A 21302-nucleotide genomic window follows, 5' to 3' on the forward strand; every position below is an offset into this window, starting at 1 on the left:
AGAATAGCGTGAACGCAATGCTCGACGAGAGAAACAAATGCACCTTGCTGAAAATGGTCGCGGAACCAATCACGGTCTACCCCAGCGACCACAAAGCGATTATCACTACTATTACTCTGAAGTAATAATAAAACATACCCCTCCCCCCCCCCCCCTCTTCCCATCAGCATGTGTGGTGTTTGATACAGCTTCGCTGGACATTCACGTTCGCATGGCGGGATGGCGGCCAATTTTTTAATTGTTATATGACAAACATTTTCGCTGGGTTGTGAATTTACAACGCAATACCAAACACGTGCGCCACAACAGCAGACTACTAAATCGCATTTTATTTTTCAGGCTAAAAGACGGCCGTACGCTTCGACCGAGCGACAGAATCAAGATGGAAGAAAGGCCTGATGGCACGCTGGCACTGCTGATAGATGATGTGCAGCCTGAGGACGCCGGAAAGTACGCTGTAGTCGCCGCCAACGACGCGGGTGAAGCAGAATCGGAGGCAAAAATAAAAAGTGAGCGTCTTCGCTCTTTTCAAACGATTAGTCCTAGAGTTCAACTTTGCAACTCTACATTCTACGTCACTGACGCAGCCGAGCCCGAAAAGTACCGCAAGCAGCGAAAGCCTGCATTCGAAAAGGAGCTGCAGCCGACGACACTGGCAGATGGCAAACCAGCGAGGCTCGAGGCGAAGCTTGAACCGGACAGCAACCCAACGAGCATAAAGTGGTGAGTTTTACCTTCATAAAGCCGTTATAAACCAAGTATACCATATCTAGTTATTTGGATCAGTCGCGAAAACACTCCATCAAACGAAAAATCTGTTCTCGATGCACAGGAGCCACGGAATCACCGGGAAAGGGCTGCAGTTTCACTCACCATTTTGAGAAAATAACTGAGTTAAACGGTGCCCTTTATGCTCAAAGAAAGCCTGAAAGCACATCTAAATGTGACGATGGGTATTTGACGTTCGCGAAAACACCTGTGCGTGCCAAAGTTCGGTTTCAGTGAAGGTGGCGCAATTTATGCATTCCGGAGATCTTGTAGTATTTCTCGTGCTGGCAACCTCGTTATCACAGCGACATCTAACGCAGGCCATGCGGATAAGAGTCCGGAACCGAATTCACAGTATATTTTTGCTCATGAACGCTATTTGTCATCGGCTCATCACCTTGGTGATATGTCGACCCTCGCAATTGGCCGGCACCTCTGTTGTGGCCAGTTCCAGCGCATCAATTTCTTTTGTGTGGCGTCGAATTCAATGTATGCGTATCTTGAGGCCCTACGGCAGCTGGTCGTAGTAACTCCGGCTCTTAAATACAAATGCCCCTTATATTAAACACGGAGTGACGAGTTAAACCCCCGTACTCATTGAATATAACTGTTGTGTCACACTGCATGACAACAACGATGTCTCTACAGGCTGAAGGATGGCAGGCCAATTCGTCCGAGCGACCGCATCAGGACCGAGGAGAAGCCTGATGGCACACTGGCCCTTGTTATAGACGAGGTCAAACCAGAAGACGCTGGTCACTATACCGTGGTGGCTGCCAATGATGCTGGAGAAGCTGCGTCAGATGCCGACGTGAAAAGTACGCTTCATTTTTGCCACACGTTTATAACATTCTTCTCAAAGAAACTTTACGCGCATTCACTGCCAGCCCAGAGAAAAGTAAGCGTTCACTGTAGTAATGAGCTAGAATAAACAGCATTTCTCCAGAATTTCCTGCTACGCTAAAGTGGTAAACAAAAAGCACTTCGGTAAACTATGGAGGTGAAACCTGTGCTGAATAACTGTTTACCTTACATTACCGAAAGGTGAAGGTGGATAGATGTGCTGCTTAGGTCGCTGTATACGGTTAGCCTAAGCCAACCTTGACGCACTGTAAAACCTACGCTAGCTAAACACATCGAAACGTTATGTGTGTTAAGCCAAAACGAATGACGTCAATCCCTGCTTAAAATCCATGCTGTACATTAAAGATAACCGCTGGCTAAACGGTCTTATGCCCAGATGTAAAAGGCAAGTTCTGCGCAGTTATGATCCCGCAGAGCAGTGGCAGTAGCTCCCCTTTTATGCTGTATAGATAGCTTCCATTTACGTCACTGAAACAGCCATGTTGGAGCAGCAGCATGGTGGGACGCGAACTTTGTGATGTCACGTTAGTGTTTGAGAGAACGGCAGCATGGGCTAGTTGGTGATTTGTAATCGACATATTTGCACAGCGCTACGAGAACGAGGACGTATGAAAGGACACAACACAGGCGCTGTGTTATCAGTACATTGTTACACAGTGTTATCAGTACATTGCATGCTGGTTCCTTCGTTATTCATGCACAGAGGCCAAATAACGTTACAGCGACGTCGTTATCACACTGAAGCAGGTTGATCGCCGAGTGATTATACTGCCCTGACGTCACCTAAAGCCGCCATGTTGGAGCCACGTTGTGCGTCCATGACGTCACGTGCAAGCTGTCAATACATTAATTAGACTGCTAGTTAACAACCCAGTCTATTATTCATTCAAGAGGTTAAAAAAGGCTTGCGACATGTGTTCTTCGCTTCATAATAATAACTTCAACAACCTGCAATAAATAAATAAAACACGAGAGATAAGCAAGACTAAATAAAGCGCTCTCTTCTTGTCGCCAACTGCTAAGCACAGTACGCGAGCGTTCTTGCCTTTCTCCTCCATCGAAATGTGGTTCCCACAGTTGGTAGTAGAATCCGAGACCGCAGCACAATGGCCCCGTAATCAGTGAGCAGCAGTGGCCGATAAACGGTGTGAGAAGCTTTTTAGCCCTTTTTCAGCGAACGACCCTCGTCTCCTGCTCATTGCTACTTTTAATGATCACGTTTGGCGATGAGTTTGGTGTTATATGACGGGACCTTGTTTTTTTTTTTCGTTCAACGGGACCAGGAGCCCAGGTTTCCTCCTGTATTTATATATATATATATATATATATATATATATATATATATATATATATATATATATATATATATATATATATATATATATATATATATATATATATATATATATATCGTTTTTTTAATGTTGTCATTACAACACTGGCATCTCTTAATGCTTCACAGCCAAGCCTGAAGCACGTGTTCCCGGCGACAAGCCTGAATTCGTTATTGAGCTCAAGAACGCTGATCTTCTGGAAGGACAGCCACTGCATCTTGTGGGTAAAGTGAAGAGCGACAGTCCATTCACAGCAGAATGGTGAGTATGCGTGGTTTTGTTGCTTTGAGCATGACGATCGGTAATTAGCTTCCATACGCTGAGCCGTCACTTGTAAAAGAGAAAAAAAGGCTTTGCACTGGCGAGATATCTTGAATCTTTTTTCGATAATCGGCGCACTAAAGTGCAGTGAGGAGCGAGTATACTACATCAAAGGTTCTAAAATATCTAGCAACAGGCAGCTCCATGTCAAACGTGCACTGTGTTTAGTAGTAGAAACAAATACAAGGCAGATAAAGGCACCTAAAGGCTAGTTGCAATGAATATGCCCGGTTGTCTGTTTTGCAGTAAGGAAGAAAGGAAATGGTACATGCTGGGTAAGAACATTGTCGGTTATGTCAACCTCCCTTAAACAAGCAGGCCCTCTGAAACAAGTGAAATTTGCTACTGAAGGCTCGCTTACCTAAGTTCCACAAAAGTGTACCTTTTCAAATACTTCAGAAAAAAAGGCGACACACTGTACAAAGAGTTTAGAACAGTTACTTTACCATTGTTGTTTATTATATAACGAGATCCTAAAAAAACTAGGCATCCGAATGTTCGGCTACGTATAACATCAAAAATAGACCCCGGTTACAAAAAAACTGGAAGCAAGAACAAAACAAAGAACAACGCTGAAAATGTCGATAACATCTTACTTATTTTTACTTAATTAATCGTTTATCAATACTCTACTTTTGGTCATCGTCGTGTCAGGTTTGATACCGTTCCTTGCTGTGATTTCTAAGGTCAAAACACTGTGATTCTGTCTCGAGCTTCTCACAGCAAGTTGAGGAGAACAAATAGATGAACACATATGAGCATGCATATCTCTCTCGTCCTGTTCTGCTCAGTCAGTTTTACAAACTGCGTGTAGGACACATGGCACTACTAATTCAATATATTGAAAAAGCTGTTCTGTGACGGGATCTAAGAAACTAGGTTAGATCATTTTAAACCTTAATATTCGGAATTAAAAACATCACCATGACCAGTATCACCATTTCTGCCAGACGTATAAAGTCACTAGAAAAATATGAAGACAATGATTAAGAGCGTTCTACGTACTTTCCAGGCTCAAAGATGGCGAGAAATTGGAGCCTTCTTCGAGGGTGGCGTTGTCTCAAGAACCGGACGGCACTGTTCTCTTGTCCATCGATCACGCTACACCAGCCGACGCAGGGAAATACGTTTGCGTGGCCAAAAACCCAGAAGGCAAGGCAGAAAGTACGAGCGCCGTGAAGGTGGCTGGTAAGAACTGCGGACATGACATTTTCTGCGTGCAACGTCGCTCGTGTGTGCAGTGCGCTTTACAGGCAATCTTGGAGGCTCTTTCTTTTTCTTCCCTCCGAAGATATCGAAGTTACAATTCTTCTTTTATTACTTTTTTTTCTCTGGAGGATTGTAGTTGATGTCTGGGCGTAAACTGCTGCCTGCAAAGCAACATAATTACATGTTTTTCATCCTTTTTTTTTTCTTTCCTTTTAGAGCTTCCGAAGTACGAGCCCAAGATCGTAGACGAGCTTAAGCCAGCTGTTTTCACGGAAGGCGAACCTGGAAAATTGGAAGCCAAGGTGTCCGGAGACCCCATGCCCGACGTCAAATGGTGACTATTTACATTCATGCATACAACTTCCAACTTGCGTCCTGTTTCGAACAGACTGATGCAACGACCTTGGTCAAGCAAAGCGGTCTCTTCTTTCCCAGTGTGATCAGAAGAGCAGCTCATATGGATGCAGAGGTCATCGCGTGCGGTTACCTATGTATTTTCCGCTGCGTTCTTATGACTTAAAGGGTTGTGAGAGGTTATGCCACCTTGTGTTCCATAGTAACATATCACACTGAGCAGGCTTACAAGCAAACTCTCACTCGCTTTAGCTTTGAGGAGTGCACTGCTAGACGCAATATCTTTCAAGCTTTTCTCTGGCCAAACGAAAGTAACGACGCAGTGCCGTGCTTTCTCGGAAGAATTATATAATTCACTCTTGTTCAGGTAGACTCCGCTGTCTACTAGACTTGAACTTTTACTAGAGTGACAAAGACAGAGACTACAAAAAATCATGCGGTTATTACTGCCGCAGGGTTTTGTCTATACGTGCAATTCCTCTCAGCTTTCGAAAAAGCTTGCCTTCTACAAACGATTCCTTTCCTGACGTGCAGGATTAAGGACGGCAAGGAGTTGCCTGATGATAACCGCATTCGTTCCACCACCTCACCCGGTGGAGACGTAGCCCTCACGATCGATCCTGTGAAGCCGGAGGATGCCGGAAAGTACGACCTCGTTGCAGCTAATGACGAAGGCGAATGCAGAACCTCCGCTCCGGTGTCTGTTAACCGTAAGATTTCTGTCTGACTTCACAAGGGCATTCATTTCAGTTTACATTCATTGCGTTTTATCTTGTTACCCTATGCTTCCTCATTTCTCGAGTAAACTGATGTCCACTTACGCTTCTAGACGCGCCAAAATTCGTCAAGCCTCTGGAGCCCGTCGAAGTGGTGGAGGGCTACCCGGCCAGGCTGGAAACGACCCTCGCTGGTCAGCCTACTCCTGACACAGAATGGTGAGTGCTTTAGAGAAGGCCAACGCTTCATTTCGTTCCTCCCATTTCATTGCTTACTTAATTCAGTTGAATATATAATTAGCTCGTTATGCTTGCATGAAATGCTATGCAATAGTTTTCTGTTTTGTAACACATTATAGCCTCACACAGGATCACGAACTACTGCGTCAATAATTGTATGCGTATATCTATCTTTATCTGCGTACATATTGGCGCCTTTACACCTGAAACAAATACCCAGGCCACACCTCCAGAGCTGACACCCTTGCGGCTTGTTTCGTGTTTCGTGATTTAATATGTTCTTCGCGTTTTGTGTTCTCTTCCCAAGTAGACCTCGGGACTCTCAGACAGTCCGTCCCACAGAAAGCTACTTCCACTTATTCGCTGGAGAATAATTAATTATTAAGCGCCTAATCTCTCCTTGTGGGCTTGAGTCATGTGCAGTCAAAAATATTAATAAAAAAAATAACGATACCCGATCACGTTTTGCGCTCGCAGGCAGAAGGACGGTAAGCCTTTGATTCCGGACGGAAAGAAAATCACGGAGACCAAAACGCCGTCCGGCGACGTAGCCCTCGATATTCCCAAGGCAACACCGGAGGACGCCGGCGTTTACACCTGCAAAGCTAAGAACCCCCTGGGAGAACAAGAGACCAAAGCCCCGCTCACTGTTGCAGGTAACGGCTTTCGAGAACACATTGTTTTTTACTTCTAATATAACCTCAATACCGATAAATTCGGCTGACTCCTGTATGATAAACAGGTGATAAACGTAACGAGGGAAAAGAGCGCAAGCGGCTCTGCTGCACAGATCTGGGTGGTAACTTCTGGAGCAGTAGCGGCAGAAGAAGAATCAGTATAGCAGGGGTGACTGTCCACCACCACAAATGAAAGCGAAAATCTCGCTTACCTGCTGTGTAGTGTTCTTCACAAACTAACTTTTTCTGCTACAGCTCAAAGCGAGTAGTATATATCTTACAGGAATAAGCAAAAATATATTTATTTAATTTCCAGAAGTAGAACTTGTCTTTTTTCGACGCTACAATGCATTTCGATGCTTCGCTAAGCGATGGAAAACGAACGCATGCAGGGTGTTTTACGTTGCTTGACATCATCATGCAATGCTTCTTCGGTTGTTTTGTTTTTTAAATCGACTGTGCAAAACTTTAAATATTCGTACCCCCATCCACTTTTAATACACTGCATCAATTATCGGAACCAAGTGCTATTATGGCGTTTAACATTAGAGAGGAACATGCGATCTGTAGAAAATGCTGTAGTAGAGAGCTCTATTCATAAAATTACAGGGGTTACGGTTTAGGGAACCCATTTTGATATCTTGTGTATACTTTCATCCCTCAACAGCAAGCGACAGCGGTGACAAGGCCGAAGAAAAGCCAACCGTTTCCCCTCTCGACGATGTCGAGGTGATGGAAAGCGAACCGTTCACTTTGGAAGCTAAGATCACCGGAAACCCGACACCTGAGGTAGAATGGTTCTTCGGTGGCAAGCCCATACCACGCATCGCAGAACTCGAGACGACATTTGATGGTCGCAAGGTGCGCTCCTTTCTTCAAGCCTCGTTATATACAGATACCAAGAGCTTAAAAGCGATATTTCTTCCTCGCAGGCAAGGCTTTCTTCGAAACACAGCCTCCCAAGTCATGCTGGTCGCTACGAGTGCCGAGCAACAAACAGCGCCGGAAAGGCTTCGTCCAAGGCGACAGTTGGCGTCACCGCAATGAGCAAGCCGTACTTTACGAAGCGCCTGACTGATACGGAGGTAACACTAAGCATTGCGTATATACATATATGGCGCGTGCTGCATGTTTTCACTGAGCGAGGCGCTTCCAGATGAAAATTTTGCAAACTCGGTAGAGTGCTCTACACGAAACAAATGGTCACAAAACAAAACCCCGCAAAATCTTCGCTAAAACCAATTTTTGCAGCACGTAGAACGCACATATTTATTCAAATGTTAGATACCGTGGCCTGGTAGTATGGTATAGTCCACTGGACACCGTATATATGTAAAAACGTAGGTCCAAAACGCAGAGACGGCGAAACACAGTGGTCTGTATACTGTCTCTGCCTGTTCTTACGGGGTACTCCACGCTGTTCAATGATAACTGTATGACGCTCATTGATATTTTGTACAAATTAATAAAAAAATTGGGGGACGCTTAAGCTTCGCCTTTAAGAGTTGAACGAGATAGCGATATTCTGTTCCTAGTGCGGAGTTCGAATACAACGTGTGTGTAACAGAATGCGCGCACTAAGGTGTGTGCCTTATGTAATGGGTAGCATGCGTTAAACCAGGAGCAATTATGCGCGAGAAAGTTTTTCGAAGTTGCGATGCACCCACTACGTGGTCTTAAGGGAATACGCGTAGTAATGTGTGCGCCTTTTGTAATGGGTGGCTCTCTCTAAACCACGAAGTCGTTATGATATTGACATGGTGTGACGGCCGATGGCAATGTACGCTTGTACCACGCAATATTACTGCGATATTACATCTCGTACTGTGACACCTTTATACAGGACGCGTATTTTTGGGAAGCATGAAAATTACTTTCAGTGCAGCTCCAAGCAGAGGCGTGGCTGTGTGGTAGAACACCTGCTTGCCACGCAGACGGCCTGGGTTCGATTCTCACTCGGACCCAACATTTTTATTTTATTTGCAGCTTTTTCGATTTTTCGGTAACGGACAAGATGATGATTTTTCGCTCACAACCAACGGCCCCGACGCCGACGGCGGAATTTCTGCGATACGAGCTCTTTAACGCTATCGCGTTAATAGAGACGGCCTTTGTAGCTTATAGGATGCTAGCCAAATGTCGACGTTTCTTCAGCAAAAAATGGGAGTATAATGTAAAACATTGCACTAGTGTAAGAAATAAAAGGAAAGTGCACAGAATATCGAAATTTAGCGTGCTTTAACATGAGGTTGGCGCTTAATTCACAATGTGTTTAACTCGTAACCTTGCTCTTCTAGGCGTCTCCAAGCGAACCCTTGAAATTGGTGGCCAAGGTCAAGGGTTACCCCGAGCCGGAGATCACGTGGCGCTACAACGGAAAAGTAATCGAGCCCAGCATGAGATACACCATGAGCAAAGAGGGCGAGACTTGCACACTGACAATTCCCTGGCCGGAAAGCAAGGACTGCGGCTTGTACGAATGCCTGGCGAAAAACCCCGTGGGAGAAGACAAGTGCAGCGCTCGCGTCACAATCCGGTAAGTGCTGACGCTAGAGTCTCTTATACAAGCTGTAAAGTTACAGCTGACAGGCAGGTGCCTCGAGCGTGCAGTTATGCGTTCGTGTTCATTTTTGTGTTTATGCTTTTGAGAATAGCAGCGAAAAGGTCAACGATAATAAGCCTCGCTAAGCCGCTACGTATCACGTACTTTCCTCAGTAAACTGCACGAAAAAAAAAGTCGTTTTACGTAAATCATCAGAGACATAAATAGCTTGTGCGTCAGGCCTCCATATTCCCTAATATTTCTGTGTGCCCGTTCTTTTGCAGAGAAAAGGGAGAGCCACCATCATTCGTAAAACGGCTTGAGAACTTGAGAGTGCCTGAAGGTGACACAGCAACTTTCACCGCACGCATTGCTGGCTCCCCCATGCCGGAAGTTAAATGGTTAGTATATCTCGAATACTATTTGTGTATTAGTGTATTTTATCGGTGAAATCAAGCCCTCTCAGAAGTATTTACTCTCGCTTGTCGCAATTCCAAAGAAATAAACGCTGACCGCGACCAGGTTCGAACATCTCAATCTTTGGCGTTACCACAGCTAAAGACAAAATTTAACACACGGTCAGGCTGCAACGCTTCTAACTTTTCTTTTCGAAGTAATATTAAGGTTTCGGGAAATAGTAAAATAGTACTAAGCTCGGCACCAGATAGACGAAAAGCTACGTAGGTTCCAGTGACTCCTTTAATTCAATCATTTATACCGCAAACAGGAGAGTGACATTTGCCGTATGTATCAGGGCTTCCTTTCTGGCTTCTACCTTTTCGACATGGGTAGGTGTACGCGAAGGCTCTCGTTGCGGTTTACCTTCGTCCAGTTCGATCACAACGGGCTTTTTCTCCTTTTGTGGCGTCACTGTGAACTCGGAGCACTGGGTACAGCGTATGAGCGTGATTCTGAGCCTCTCAGGCTTCAAATTTTCATTTTTGACAGTTATGCGGCTCTTGCGCGTTTCCATCATACATTTTCATCAGCCAATCACCTTGGCTCCGAGCACCGCCGTGAGCAACTACGCTCTCTCCGAGATAATGGCATATAAATATCTACAGCCGATGCCACTGTGAGGCAAAACCGCATGACGGCCATCTGATGTTGACGAAGCCGAAAGATGCCTAAACATCGAACTATATAATTATAACGTTTGTCATTATACGCACGCGCAGCATAATGTCTTACCGCACTGTATCTCGTCTCGCTGTGATACACAGTTCATAACGATATCGTTATTTTAATCTTAATCTGCTTAAAATTAATCTGCTTAAAGTATTTGATAGTTTTCAGGCGTCATGCTCAGTATTTCAGCGAGCCATAAGTAACTCTTTATGTGAATACATGTGCATCTATACATGTGCGAAATTAATGAGAACTAATAGACAACAATGCCAAGGAAATTATAGGGGATGTTATTTGTAATAATTGGGATATAAATGTGAAGAAAGTAAAGTGGACGAAAAGATTACTTGCCGCCGGCAGGGACCGAACCTGCGACCTTCGAATAACGCGTCCGATGCTCTTCCACTGAGCTACGCCGGCGGTCATCCCCCTGTCCACTTTATAGGGTATATATGTGCATTTTAAACCTAGGAGTGTTAGTCAGCGCCGATCGCAGCCATGGCGGCGAGTGCGGAACACTCTTTTTTTTTTCTGACCTTTGGCGTCACGTAGCGCGTGATCTTTTTACGAGCTGGCAGCTGACCAATAATCCCTCGCATACTACCTGAAGGCACGAAGTCTGCCAGAACGACACCCTCGCTATGAACGAAGGAAAGAAAACAACTTTTAAAGGCTTGTTTTTCTTTGTTAGATACAATATTAATGAGAACTAACACACAATAATGCCAAGGAAAATATAGGGGATGTTATTTGTAATAATTGGGATATAAATTAGGGGTGTGCGAATATCAAATTTTTCGAATACGAATCGAATACGAATATCCACCTTCGAATATCGAATCGAATATCGAATATCAAAAGAAAAATGCCTCCACAGTAACAGTATTTTATTTAACATGTAGCTATTTGAAAAAAGAAAACATTAACAGCCTGACTGGCAACAAAACATACAATGCTATCTCCAGAACACAATGTCTAGGCCAGCACAATGCACATCACAACACAAGCAAATATCACGGCACAATGAAAGTAATGAATACATGTTATCATGAAGAAATATGAGTTGCTCCACATGATCAGGCAGCAGGCGCTCCCTTGTAACAGAGACAACCCCCCCCCCCCCCCCCGGTTACTGAAAAGGCACGCTCGCTTGGAACAGAAGTGGCTGGTATAGGGAGTTACATGGGGCAAAGGTTTGCCAGATTGGCGTATCTGAAGGTGCCTACAGTACGCCACCAGTCCCGTGGGCCACTGTCTTTCTTCAGAAGTGGTCCCACATAGTGAACGAGTGGTAGTGCGGCAAGTGACGGCCGCATAATATTGAAAATCTATGGTTACATGATCGCCAACAGCGCTGCACGTTGGAGATGCACCAGCAATAAATCATACGTATTGGGGCGCTCGTCGCAGGCAGATATCGTGCGTCCGTGTACTTACGATGTTTATCGCTCCTCTCGGCAATGTTTTTAGCGATACGAACGCAGCAGAAGCACATTACGATACGAACGCAGCACATTCGAATTTTTCGAATATTCGAAGTTATCGAATATTCGAAACTTTTCGAATACACGATTTTCGAATCGAATACGAATATTCCGAATGTAATATTCGACGAATATTCGAAACATTCGAATATTCGCACACCCCTAATATAAATGTGAAGAAAGTAAAGTGGACGAAACGATAACTTGCCGCCGGCAGGGACCGAACCTATATATATGTGCATTTTAAACCCTAGGAGTGTAAGTCAGCGCCGACCGCAGCCATGGCGGCGAGTGCCGACCACTTTTTTTTTCTACCTTTTGGCGTCACGTAGCACGTGACGCCACACTTCACAGTGGTATCGTAGCGAGTATATGTCACACACTCACGGCAGTTGGATTTGGTTTTATTTACCGATACGGTGTACACATGGGACCTTTATTAAACGCGTGCATATACATATTTTATAGGTAACTTTATAGGTAACATACATATTTTATAGGCTTTATTCTAAATGGCAGTACTTCCGAGTTTGTATGTTTGGCATATCCTTCGAAGGCCGTAAAGTAGGTTTCAATATGAGTTAAACTTACAGGAGAGAACCATAGGCAATTGTCCTCAGCAGATATCACGTATAACTTATCGCCCGGCACGTATCGCAGGTGCACGTTACCCATCTAAACTTTAATAACATCTAAATTAAATAATTCCACGCAGTTTTTACCATTATTTACGGCAAACCAAACCATTAAAGTGTGCAAATCTGCGTTGTTGTAAACGTCACTGTGCTTAGCGTCTAACATTCGCGCATGAAAAAAGGAAAGTAGCTGCTGATTTTTTTATCCTTTTTAGCTCTCTTTGATGTTTTTTAAACACCTGAACACACGAGTTATAAACTATTTCTGCTCCACAGGTTTATAATTATCTCAAGTTGTTAGTGTTCTCTCCCATGTACCTTGGCAGCGTTATACTACAGTGAATTAAATCCGCCCAGACCTTGACCTTAAGAACTTATTCGTGAAGCTGCGGTACAAGAATGTTTGAATAACTATATTTTATTAGATATTTCGTATATTTTTGCAAAGACAGGCTTGTAGCAGGAACACAGTCCGAGAGCGTGGCCACAAAGCCACAGCCTCATAAAGTCATGACCATAGGTCGCATTTAGCTCGTGCATGTTGAGTGTATTTGACGCTTCCTGGCTCCCCGCTCAGGTTCAAAGACGGCGAAGAACTCGAAATGACCCGTCGCCACAAGATGGAGCTGGAACCAAACGGAACGCTGCGCCTGACGATCCGCGACTGCAAGCCGGAGGACCTAGGCGAATACCGAGCGTCTATCTACAATCCGTACGGAAGTGACACCTGCATGGCCACCCTGAGGGTCGAGAGTAAGGAATCCCTTCTGTGGCATTCGCAGCTGCTGCACATGGATCCGCTTGTGCCGTGCCTCGTTGCGATGGGCATCGTTATGTCCATGCTTGTGATTATACTGTCTCAGAGGGAAAATCCCGCGCCGTGCGAAGAAGCCCCTTTCTTTGAGGACCTCAACCAGTACGTCTTCACCTGTGCGAGCAAGCAATGCGATCTTTGAGAAAAGAAAAAAGAAACTAAGCACGCGGGCCTCAGAGTTTGGTGAGCGCGGGCGCCCTTGGTTAATACTTTGAGCCTCTTCGGCCTTTGAATGGGCCGTGCTTTCTCATAGTTCCTCTCGCGCGGCGTCGTGGACAATATTACCTAACGCACAATCAAGCACGGAATGTTTACTTGTGTACATAGTTTGTACTTACCTATCGTAGTGACTAGCTTGGCACCAGAAAAGTACATGATGCGGGCGTTGTTCATGAAGCCAGGAGTTCGTAAAGCGAGAAGAAACTAAGACTCGTAAACAGTTCACTTTTGCTTCTTTTTATCACACCGAGATATTACTTTTCTTTCGTATTTTTTACCAGCTCGTTCTCGTAAACGGTGTTACTGTGTTCGTGAGAAGTGTCTTACTCAATTAAGAACTGGAAGCTACTATTTATACCCGTCTTTACACAGCGAGTGCGCCCTTTAAATTGGCTCCTTTTACTCCATACCTATCTCATCTACAAATAAATACATTTCCTCATTAGATTTTTTACAGAACTTATAATATGATTAATTATTCAGAAAATTTTTGAGTGCGCTGAAAACACCATGCGCACACTCAAAAACCTATGCAAGAAACGTGAGAAATACTGCATGCGCTTAAGGATATGGAACAAAATGATACCACGCGCTCGCGCGTAAGGGCACAGCGACATAACGTTAATACTGTGAAACGTTGTACTGGCGAACAAAGACACGGACAAGATAGGAAGAGACAAACATCCTGTCCGTGTCTTTGCTCGCCGGTAGAAGATTTCACAGTATTCACCAGAACCAACTAGCCCAGCTGTCACCGCTTAACGACATAAAGTTACTTCGTATGTGCTAGTCCTTGTTAGAAACGTAAGCAACGCTGTGTAAATCTCGTTGGCTTTTAGCACGAAGCCATATGCGAAGTAATCGCCGACGATGCGAACAGTTACAATTAAGGACATTCTCGTTCTTCGATGCAACTCGAGTTTCAACCACAGGGTATGTTGGTTTGCATAACTCCCACTTGTGCTCAGCGCGACTGAGGGAAAGGTCCACTCAAAGTCATTTGTTGCAGAAACGTTTCACTTTTAACCAAATCAATCTAGCCTCTCTCTCTCTCTCTCTCTCTCTCTCTCTATCTATCTATCTATCTATCTATCTATCTATCTATCTATCTATCTATCTATCTATCTATCTATCTATCTATCTATCTATCTATCTATCTATCTATCTATCTATCTATCTATCTATCTATCTATCTATCTATCTATCTATCTATCTATCTATCTATCTATCTATCTATGTTTTGCAAGAAAACTATGAACAGAGTGCACTTACAACACTTTCATTATATGATAGTACACCAATATACTAAGACATCACAACTTTGAAGTATGTTTTCACAATTTCGGACACCCTGAAGTTCCGCTCATAATTCATCCGCAGCCGTTTAATACAAGTCACTTCACCCGCCTTAACACTCATTTTTGCTCTACAAAATACTTCCTGTAATAGCCTAACAGCTTGTGCTTGTTCACATTTTAAAATTTTAAGGCACAGAGCCGCTTGCAAAATGAAGCTTTAATGTCGAAGCAACGGCCTGTTTGAGTGGACCTTTTAAAGTAACTGTCTTTTGCTGATGTCTTTCTTGTGCAACGTTGTATTTATGTAATCGTTATATTTCTGTCAGCTGTGAGAGTCCTAGAAAAACTAACTTATCGAGCTCACCGAGGCATGCCAACAGTGTATGTAGATAAATCTTAAGTGTGTACAGAACTCTGTATAAAACGATCGAATGTATATTTTACTGTTCTGTTCACCACTTAGTTGCCATTAAAGCTGGTCTGCTGTACCTATTCTGGCTTGTGGATTTCTCTACTGAAAAAGCAGTGTTACCTTACACAAAAGTTACTTCCACTGCAAAAAAAAGGAAGAAGATAAATAAATAAACGTTGCTATTCAATAGGGTAATTTTTCTCTAAAAGACAGCGTTGGCATGGCGATACGCCATAATGTTGGGCTGTGTCGGGAGCTCGGAGTTCTGAAACTTTTGTGTAGGCAACACTAAAGCTTTTAAAGCAGTAGAAGTAGATGCTTTATTTGTAACCACTGCACGCAGTTTAGGCCATAGCGCCGGAAAAATTAAATGACAAGCTAGTCGTGCGCGCACTAAAGCTTTACAATAATTTTTAGTTCTCACAGAAGTAACGGCACCAAATCTACCTAAAAAAACTAGTGAATAACTATGCCTTTGTCTTATATAAAGAAAATTTGTGTGCTGCCGAGGCGCCTCAACTGCGAAAGCTGGAGTCAAGTTCAGAAACGCCCTGCAATGAATTATGGTAGAACCCTTCTTTTGCATCGCGAAGATAAGAATGTACTATAAAGTCAATTGAGCCATTATTGACCCTCAAAGGTAGTTAGCGATTAATCAGTTGATTTCCCTGAACTCGCCCACACTGTTGTAATTCGGAAGCAGTGGTTATGCAGAACAGGGAACACATCTTAATATATTATACAACTGTGTATGTTTACGTTTGGAGTATCTAATTTAAAAAGATATTTATTCCTGAGCGTCGTTCTTTCGCCTGCAACAATCGTATATATTATAACCTCCGTTTCACACTCTCTTTAATACAGCTCACAATACCACGACAATTCTTGTTTACAAAATCCTCGCAACAAATGTTGCTCGTTCTGAAGTTTTAGTCACTCGAGTTACGCATTTCGGCTCAATGCTCGTTGCCATCACGTCTTCCCACACAACCCGCGAAGGCGAAAAGGTAAGTATTATTTTGACGACAAACCTGTAGTGGCCACCCTGCAACTGAACCTGTAATCTCTAAGCGTCAGTTAGAACGCACGATTCGTACGCTTTCACGAGTCGGCTTTGCGTGGCAAAGCACCGTTTATGAAAAACTGTGATAGTCTGTGTAATCATCCTACCCACCAAGTGTGAACATCATTGCTTACGTCATTTGCTAGACTCATTTAGCGTCTAACCAACGCACAATGCACCGGCTACCCATATAAATACGTAACAAGCCGAGAAGGTAAGGCATAATCTTTCCAATATTCAAGCGAAAACACAAGTGTTTCTCGAGTAGCGTCCGTGAACAGACATTGTTAGATGTTAGTCTTGACAGTGGACCTTAACACTCAGAGTGCCAACCTGGTAAAACCTTTATCTTACCTAATGTATTAACATTCACAGGCTAACTAAAAGCGTTAGTTTGACAAACTCACGAGTACTGGTAACGCAGCTTACTTTTTTTTTTTTCATGATGCCACAGAAAAACTGCCGCATGGTTTCTAATAATTGAACGCATGGTGTGAAGAGTGGTTCCTTAAAGTCTGTAGAGCAGTAAGTACGAAACTTTGCAGCGTTTACTTTGTACTTTCGTTTGAAATACACCCAAACTTACTATATGGATAAACTAGACTACCGTTCCAAACGCACACCGATTGCTTCCTGAACTGCCTGGTAAAAATACTCGTTTTTACGAAGCTGTACTTTTCCCGTTCGACCAGGTCCATACGATGACGGAAAGCGGCGACCATCAACGGACAAGTACCCAAGCCGCGACATTCCTGAAAAGTCTGGTGAGATTTCTGGCTACCATCTTTAGAAAAGCTGAATATCCATTTCTTTAAGCGACTAACTAGAAAGCAGTCGCAAAATAGTGAAACCTGTCGGGTTTTTCAGGATGACCTACAATTTTCCCACTTTTTATCTCATTATAACAGCTGAGAAGTTCAATAATTAGTACTAAATAATTACGTAAGCAGACAAAATGCAAAAAATGTCTGACTTTCCCCAAGCGACGGCAAGCAACATTACTTTGGTTTTCTCCAGCTACTTTGTATTTGCACATATTTAAATCTTGGCACAAATCGCGTGGGACACCTGATATAAACTTGCTTGTAGTAAAGGAGCATCTTGTGTACCCCATTCGCACGCTACCCAACGTATCTATGTCTTTTAGATATTTGTCTCCTGTCCCTAGCACTGTTTACTCCCAAATGCATACGTAGCATATCTTACGCACGCATTGCACGCGTGGTGTAGTTGTTTGGTCGATACTTGTGTCGTCGCCCCTGTAGCACGACCAAGAGGAGCCCTGCACTGTGCATGTGTTCTCTGTATTTTCCAGACCTGCGGCGCGGTAGATCACCCTCCCCACGCCAGTACCCTGAAGTGAACGGCTATAGGCCGTCACCGCCGCGAGACGATCGGCGGCGCGAGCCCTACAGCGGCCCCTATTCGCATGAACTGCCGCCCTTGTCGCCCCTCCCGTCCCGGGACTTTGACCGGCCCGATTACGACCCTAAGTCTCGACACCCACCCCACCCGAAATACGATGACCTGGACAGGCCGTACGACCGCATCAAGCGGCCTGACCTTGAACCCGAGCCGTACTACGCAGGCGTTCCAGATCCGCTCACCGACAAGCCGTACATCCGGCGCATGACGGACCGCGACCTAACGCTGGGCTGGAAGCCCTCGCCCCCCAGCAGGTCTCGCATCCCAGTCTCGTACACGGTGGAGATGGCGCCGTTGCCGGACGGCAACTGGTCGCCCTACAGATCAGGTGAGGTCAATGACGGCAGTATTGTTTTTCGCAACGCTGACAGTGCACCATCGGCCGCATGTTTCAAAAAACCAGCGCGTACATGTCCACTGCTTTAGGACGTCGCCCCCTTCCATACGTTGAACTTTACTGCAATACATCGACGTAGCCCAATGGGCAGTATTAAAAAAAATGTTACGTTCAAGAAGATCGGCCGAGTTCAAACGAGTTTCTGTTGGCAATGAGGAGAGAGTATTTCCTTCTATTATTGTACGCATTTAATCCAATTCGTCACAATTTCCCTGCTGCGTTAAATTAATGTATTTGTCAGCGCCAGAACGCTACATAACTCATTTAATTTAAGCATAATTTTATGTCAGTTATGTTTTTTTTTTCGCCTGTACTAAATGAAATGCAATTTATTGAGTACAGTGAACAGAATAATCGCGACGACAGCATTACACCACAATTATATCCTACTTAAGCGTCTCTTGCGAAGACATTATTCTTCTATCGAAGTGCCGAAAGTCACAACTTTGAGTGGCTAAATGTACTTGCGCAAAACATTTTTTTACCGACAAAAAATACAATAGACTAAAAAACTACATATCGGACGGCTCCGAAATAAAAAATGTATAGCTAGAAAGCCTCCAGCTTCCTAAATATATATCTGATATTGCCTACCCTGTTTCGACAGTTCATTGCGCAGTTCCATAAGCAGCGCGGCTATTCGACTCTAACCCCATTATGATGTACAGATTGATTGATTGATTGATTGATTGATTGATTGATTGATTGATTGATTGATTGATTGATTGATTGATTGATTGATTGATTGATTGATTGATTGATTGATTGATTGATTGATTGATTGATTGATTGATTGATTGATTGATTGATTGATTCCGGCCATTCCATGTTCCAGCTTTCGTTAGATGGTCAAGGAAAAACTTTGTAAAGAGGACCTCAATTGAAACAGCAATATGATGAAGAACAAGTGTCTAGAAGTTCCGCGCTCATCTTGACGCCGTGTTCTTTCGGCAGGCGTGAAGGACACGCAGCTGGATGTCCGGGGCCTCGAACCATTCAAGGACTACCGCTTCCGCGTGCGTGTGGGCAACAAACACGGCCTCAGTGATCCTTCACCCTATGTGACTGCTCACCGTAGTCGTCTCGGAGGATCACCGCCTGTTCCTAAAGAATTCAAGCCAAAGGACTACGAAATTCCGCACCCTCCACTCGATAAACCAGGTAACCTGCTTCACTGATACATGCATCTCATTGAAATCTGAGCGCTCCATTGAGGATAACGCTATTTTCCCCTATTTTTCTTTATAAGGAATAACATTTCACTAAGATTTGCCGCAGAGTTAAAATGCAGAACGATGCAACACTGTGGCTCTGTAAGACAGCTAAATAAAGCAGTGAACACAAACCACTTTTTAGCATTCCCAGAAAAAATCTTAATTTTTGAAACTAAGAAAAGTCTGTCGTGTTAGTTACTCTCCTTCGTCCTTGTCGTTTCCGCGCTGTTAGTCTTAAGTACGAAAAGGGGCCTTGCGGGCGAAGTGTTAAAGACAGAACTTTGAAGATGCACATTACCTCTGCCTCAGTAGCATGCAAGCAAAAGAAACAATTCAGTACAACTTAATACAGTGCAATGCCTTTAATATAAGGCAGACATTACAGAGCAATGATTTTAATATATGCAGGATCCATTTCAATTTAAAAGCAGGCATCAAGCGAACAATGCTCATATCTTGAACACAAGTAAGTGGAAGCCGAAAAGCTGATACATCAAAATCTTCGAGTACGTCAAAGAAGTGTCCAAAGGTTATCATAAATCCTCGTGTCCATGTTCTGCCGCTAGACTGAGCCTCTTGCTGATACAGAAAGTAATGCGCTCTGCTTTAAGTCGGCGTTGATGGAATGCCTTTTTTTTTTTTTGCATCGCAGTAACTCATGCATCATAAGTTCCTAATTGAAATACTCTTCGTCTGCAGGTGAAGCTCCCGTATTTGTCCGTCATGAAGAGGATGTCATGTATGGAATACGTGGACATCCTGTCAGCATCGAATTCTGGGTCTACGGCAACCCTCAGCCCGATATCAGCTGGACGTTCAAAGGAACAAAGGTTACTTTTTTTTCTAATTTCAAGTGTAAAGTACTGGATGCCCCACAGTTACGCCATTTGTACTTGTGCTGAATAACAAAAGTCACTCTTTGAGATTCGAAATCGTGTGTCACGGGTAAGATCATAAAAACACGTAACGAACTGCCGTCGTCCATAAGCGACGGTTTTAGTTGAGTCACATAAGTTGCTTCATCCGAAATCTAAACAAACGAAGCCCTTTATTGCATAGAGTAACAGGAACCAGAAAAGTTTAGCTGTGTTTTTTTTTTATTACGTACAAAAGTACTTTGTAATGTATCCGCATAGTTTATGTTTCCGTTTAACCAAAGCCATTAACGTAAATCTACCATCGTCCACAAGTAAAACGTCATCACTCGAAACACAGGCGAATCTGTAACAGCTGTGGTTCTGATTCAGTAAAAACAATACTGGTTATTGGATGTATGGTTACCTGGAGTTCTTTATTTTTTCCAGGTTGAAATGGGTGGACGATACAACAGCATGCAGGACCGCAACGGCCAGGTTACACTGTTCATTTCTCGCATGACTGAGGATAATGTCGGCCCATACACCTGCACAGCAGTCAACGAACACGGACAAGCTACGAAAACAATATACGTTGAACTCGCAGGTAAACGGATACATCGCACTGTACTAAGATGTAATCGCAGTTCGCTTAGATGTTTGTATGTGCAGCCTACCAAGTCGAGCTAGTTTCAATTTCGAGATCAACGCTCAAGATGCGACCTATATGCGCGAACAGTCGACACCATTTTCAAGTAACTGCGCACCTGCACTCGCTAACTTTAGGGCTGGCTTCTCCGCAATAGCGTGTTTAGTCAGATGAAAGCCCACTTTAGCAACTTTTCCTCTTTTAGAAGCGACAGTGAGCCCGTTCCAAAGATTAATGTACGCGTGTAACCAAAACGTGGAACATCCACCCCCTCTATCCTCTGGTTACTCAAAATAGCGCTCAACCGAGTACGTTATAAGGACGTCGGGCACCTCATTGAATTAAGGAGATTGAATGCATTGCCACATAGCGCACGGTGCAAATGAGTGATATCGCGTAAAAAGCGCGGCGTGCCAAAGCCGATACTGTGTAAGTGGCGCAACGAACGGGGCGGATGGAAGGCATGGTAGGCGAAACGAATGCCCGTCATGTAGTGCGCTGGCAAGTCTTGAGGATTTATGGAGTATAAAGGCAAGTGGTAGGCGTGTTGAGAGAAGACCCATATCTCTCAATTACCAGGCGAAGGCAGTCAAGTAGAAGCATGAGGTTATAGAAGGGCATTAGGAGGGAGCGCTTCAGTAGGGCGGGCGATGTTTCGAACGGTTGCTGGGTATTTCATGCGCAT

At 44.0% G+C, this 21302-nt stretch overlaps 1 protein-coding gene across 7 annotated transcripts in view; it reads left to right on the plus strand.

Moving 5' to 3' along the window:
- Positions 1 to 21302, plus strand: part of LOC119378843 (obscurin) — a 177822-nt gene that overhangs the window by 131143 nt on the left and 25377 nt on the right. For 6 of the 7 annotated variants that reach the window (XM_037647871.2, XM_037647875.2, XM_037647876.2 and 3 more), the window contains 19 exons: positions 340 to 509; positions 588 to 723; positions 1417 to 1586; positions 3095 to 3227; positions 4300 to 4475; positions 4713 to 4830; positions 5385 to 5560; positions 5680 to 5785; positions 6284 to 6462; positions 7151 to 7344; positions 7416 to 7568; positions 8781 to 9019; positions 9310 to 9426; positions 12850 to 13025; positions 16771 to 16842; positions 17394 to 17831; positions 18855 to 19061; positions 19814 to 19944; positions 20419 to 20575. In XM_037647871.2, the coding sequence (XP_037503799.1) occupies positions 340 to 509; positions 588 to 723; positions 1417 to 1586; positions 3095 to 3227; positions 4300 to 4475; positions 4713 to 4830; positions 5385 to 5560; positions 5680 to 5785; positions 6284 to 6462; positions 7151 to 7344; positions 7416 to 7568; positions 8781 to 9019; positions 9310 to 9426; positions 12850 to 13025; positions 16771 to 16842; positions 17394 to 17831; positions 18855 to 19061; positions 19814 to 19944; positions 20419 to 20575 (3248 nt within the window). The remainder of the gene's footprint in view (positions 1 to 339; positions 510 to 587; positions 724 to 1416; positions 1587 to 3094; positions 3228 to 4299; positions 4476 to 4712; positions 4831 to 5384; positions 5561 to 5679; positions 5786 to 6283; positions 6463 to 7150; positions 7345 to 7415; positions 7569 to 8780; positions 9020 to 9309; positions 9427 to 12849; positions 13026 to 16770; positions 16843 to 17393; positions 17832 to 18854; positions 19062 to 19813; positions 19945 to 20418; positions 20576 to 21302) is intronic. The other variant, XM_037647874.2, reaches the window with a different exon arrangement.

This window comes from Rhipicephalus sanguineus, chromosome 1, assembly GCF_013339695.2.
Source record: "Rhipicephalus sanguineus isolate Rsan-2018 chromosome 1, BIME_Rsan_1.4, whole genome shotgun sequence".
Taxonomy (NCBI): domain Eukaryota; kingdom Metazoa; phylum Arthropoda; class Arachnida; order Ixodida; family Ixodidae; genus Rhipicephalus; species Rhipicephalus sanguineus.